This window comes from Loa loa (genome assembly GCF_000183805.2).
Source record: "Loa loa unplaced genomic scaffold supercont3.97, whole genome shotgun sequence".
NCBI classification, from domain to species: domain Eukaryota; kingdom Metazoa; phylum Nematoda; class Chromadorea; order Rhabditida; family Onchocercidae; genus Loa; species Loa loa.
In genome coordinates, this window is record NW_018108277.1 from 19,774 (window position 1) to 23,889 (window position 4,116).

General features: G+C 22.5%; 1 protein-coding gene across 1 annotated transcript in view; it reads left to right on the forward strand.

Annotated features, from left to right (window-relative positions):
- Positions 1–3,713, forward strand: part of LOAG_17578 (hypothetical protein) — a gene marked incomplete at both ends in the record, with an annotated part of 16,949 nt that extends 13,236 nt beyond the window's left edge. The window contains 7 exons of the mRNA XM_020450238.1: positions 331–659; positions 963–1,191; positions 1,671–1,753; positions 2,250–2,307; positions 2,361–2,438; positions 2,705–2,943; positions 3,462–3,713. Of these exons, the coding sequence (XP_020306104.1) occupies positions 331–659; positions 963–1,191; positions 1,671–1,753; positions 2,250–2,307; positions 2,361–2,438; positions 2,705–2,943; positions 3,462–3,713 (1,268 nt within the window). The remainder of the gene's footprint in view (positions 1–330; positions 660–962; positions 1,192–1,670; positions 1,754–2,249; positions 2,308–2,360; positions 2,439–2,704; positions 2,944–3,461) is intronic.
- Positions 3,714–4,116: the final 403 nt, after the last annotated feature.

Genomic DNA, 4,116 nt, shown 5'->3' on the forward strand with positions numbered 1-4,116 from the left:
ATTATTATTATTGTTATTATTATTATTATTATTATTATTATTATTATTATTATTATTATTATTATTATTATTATTATTATTATTACCATTATTATTATTATTATTATTACTGTTGCCATCACTACCATAATTATTATTAACTTTAACTTTTTTTTTAAAAAGTATTTCACTTTTTTTATTGGTTTTTGTGCAATTAATTTACTATTTATCTCTGTCTCATCGTTGTCGTTATTTTTATCTCCACCATCACTATTACTATAGTTATTGCCATTACTATTATAATTAGTACGGAAAAAAGAAAAACAAATGTTGATTGGTAATTTTTTGCAGGATTGCGATGTATGGAACCACGTTGGAGTGGTGTTCGATATTCTTTCCTTGCAAATCCACCGTTAATTACCGGTCAAAGTTCCATGGAAAAATGGATTATTGAAAAAGCGGGTCTTTTCGATTTTCGCTTATCGAAATTTAGTCCAGCATTACAAATTGATTGGAATTGTCATACATTTCATAATTTATATATTCGAGATAATTTTTGGAATGGTATTGATATCGTATACAATGATTTGACAAGAAAGCCAGCAATTCGAATGAGTCAATTTGAAAATAATCGTCGTCATGGATTTAAAACACGTTCACAAGGAATTACAATTCAAAAAGTTTGCAAAATTTATTAAAAATTGAAATCGCTTTAAACATCCAAATTATGCCTAAATCAGCTAACATAAACATTTAGAAAGTTTAGTTTAAAATTTTTGAAGTTAACAGATCGAAATGATATGCCATTAATTTGCTATTAATCGATTTACTATAAGTATTTTTTGATTTTACATGAATTTTTTTGATTTTTCCCATTTGTTTACTTTTTCTTGTTTTTTGGTTATAAGTAATAATTCGATTAGTATAATAATTAGTATTTTTCCATAGTATATTTTAAAAAAAATAAGATTTCTCCATTTTAGGTATCTCTAATTGGAAATGGACAATCTGGTTTTCGATATAATCCATTAATAACAAATGATTTACAGTATGATATTATAACATGGTTGGAACGTCGAGAGCAACCAGAAATGGAAGCTAATAATGTTTTTATAATACCAAATACTAATATTGATAAATTAATGGTTTATGAATCACATCTTAATCAACGAAAATTTTTAGTTGCAAAAGCGACATCGGATTGTCCACTTGGTTAATTCTTTTTATTTTTATTTCTTTGTTTTTTATTTCAAAAAAAGGAAAAACTTTCATTTCTAACTTTAACTAAAAATTAATTAGCAATTTTTCAAAATTTTGTTATAATTTAAGTGAAATTTGAATTATTTACAATTAGTTGAATGAAATATTACTGTTAATAATAAAAAATTAAATTCTACTCAAAAAACAAGTTTAAAACTTAGTGTTATAGCAATTTAATATTTTGCGAGTATTTTGTGAGAGAAAAAAAAGATTTGATATTTAATACAATTTTTTTTACAGAGTATTTTTAAAAATTATTTTCTCTTTTTTTAATTTTATGAAAACAAAAATTTTTTAAATAAATGAAATAAATTTTTATTTACTCTTTTCTCTTCTCTCTCTTTCTCTCTTTTACGATTATAATAAATTTTGACACTAATTGAAATTTTATTTAAAAAAAAATTGTTTTATTACGTTTTTTTTCCTTCCAGCACTTCTTGATCCATGTATCTATGAGATGTCATTATTTGCAAGTGGTCATGAATATGGTTTAAATTCAAGATTAGCTATACAAGTAAGTCATTCATTTCAAACAATTAAATAATTATCATCTCCGATAAGGTTGTGATAATTTATGCTTTATCACTTTTTTCTTTAATTTTTTTTCGTTTCCCTTAACAATACTTAATTACTATGGATTAAAAGCAGTGAAAAAAAATAATGTAATTAACGTTCATGTCCGAAATCTCGAAACGTCAATGATAATTCCATTACATATAATCATTAAATTAATAAATGAATTAATTGATAATTGATAATATCATTTAATCATTTATCATACAAATATTAACGCAGAACAGGAAAAAAATGCATGAAACATCACATAATATAACTTTTTTCTTCATATTTTTTCTTTTTAAATAATTAAAAATATGAATAATTTTTTATTAAAAATTTTTTGTAAATGATTAGTAATTATGACATAAGCGTGACAAAACTTGTAAAATTGTTAGGCAAATTTCTTTTTTTTGCATAGATAATTAGTATTCATTAATTAATATTTATAACAGGTTATTAATCGAGTTAATTGGGAAAGTGATGAAGATATTCATCTAATTGATAGTATTGGTAAAAAATATGGAGCGTACGCAATGATCTTATCCATTTTCCTATTATATCAGTTTCAAATACGTTACAATTAAAATATACGCGAACATACGGGAAACCATCGGTGATTATTCTAGTACTTTTCCTCGATGGTAAGTTAAATTTTACAAATTAATTTGAATATTTTTAAAATAAAAAAATTCGAAAAATTATCTGATTATACATTTTTTTTTTCAATATTCCAATTATAACTCAGATATCAGTAGCTTTACCTTTTTTTTTTTTTTTTCTATTGAATATTCAAAAATCGTCAATCATATTTAATAAAAAATTTAAAAATGACACTGATTTTAATTTGAACTAATATTTCTAATTTTTATATTTTTTAAATTATAAATTTTTCCACCTTTTTTTACAGCTCAAGAATATTTGAATCGATATGTGCATGTGTATCAATCACAAATAATCAATAACCAATATGCTATATCATCAATTCATTATTCAAATTGGACAATTAAAAATGATCATTTGTTAAATCGTTTAGCTAATGAAAAGCTTTGGTTTCAAAAAGTTGATTTTATCAATAATAGAGAAGCTATCATATGGATTCATTCATCACAACATACCATTTTTAATAACAATACACCTATTGCAACGGTATGCTTACATATTGAAATTTGAAATATTTTAAAAAAGAAAAGAAAGATTGCACAAAATATGCTACGTCTAATTAATTGATCAACTAATTAATTAATTGCTTACTGAATTAGCTATACACTAACTAAAAGTTTATTCCAATCATTCATTTAGTAAAGATGGTGAAAATAAGAGCATCTTAGTATAATGTCTAAATTTAAAAGTTTTTAAATCTTAAAAAATCTACTGGGAAAAGATTTAGTAAATGTAATATTTTAAAAAGCAAATCATTAAATTAATAAGATAAGGAGCATATAAAAGATCATTTAAAATAAATAAGTAAAATTAATATTCTTTTAAAAAAATTATTAAATTAAATATGTGTTAATTTAATTATTAAAGCATTTATACTGAAACTTATTGCATATTGAAAATAAATAAATTTTTAAACTTGCATTTTTTTTTTTGCAGATCAAATGAACTAAATGATTAGTTTAACTGTTATCATTTGCATATTAATTTAATCATTATTCTTATAGATTGGTTATCATATTGATAATTGTTCAATAATTAATAATACCGGATCAATAATCGAATCACATCATGATCTTTACAATAATGCTAATATATTCGAATGGTTTTTTTGGTCGAATACTTTTGCAAATAATGCAAATAGCACAATAATGATACACTTACCTGATCCAATTAATTTAAAAACTCAACAAATTCATTCTCTCAAAGTATTTTATGAGTCATTCCTTTCTTTTTTTCCTATACAAATAATACAATAACAATTTTTTTTTCTTTTTTTTGTGGAAACGGTATAATAATGACAGTTCTTTTACGCAGATAATATAATTATCATGTTTTTTAATGCAAATAATGCAATAAAGACATTTTTTAATTTAAATAGTGTAATATTGATATTTTTTCTTTGCAAATAGGACAATAATGGTACATTTTATATGCAAATAACACTGTAGTGATATTTTTTCTATGTAAATAAGACAATAATGATACATTTTCTACGCAAATAACACTGTAGTGATATTTTTTCTTTGCAAATAGGACAATAGTGATGCATTTTATATGCAAATAACACTGTAGTGATATTTTTTCTTATACAAATAAAGACAATAATGATACATTTTCTTACGCAAATAACACTGTAGTGATATTTTTCTTTGCAATAGG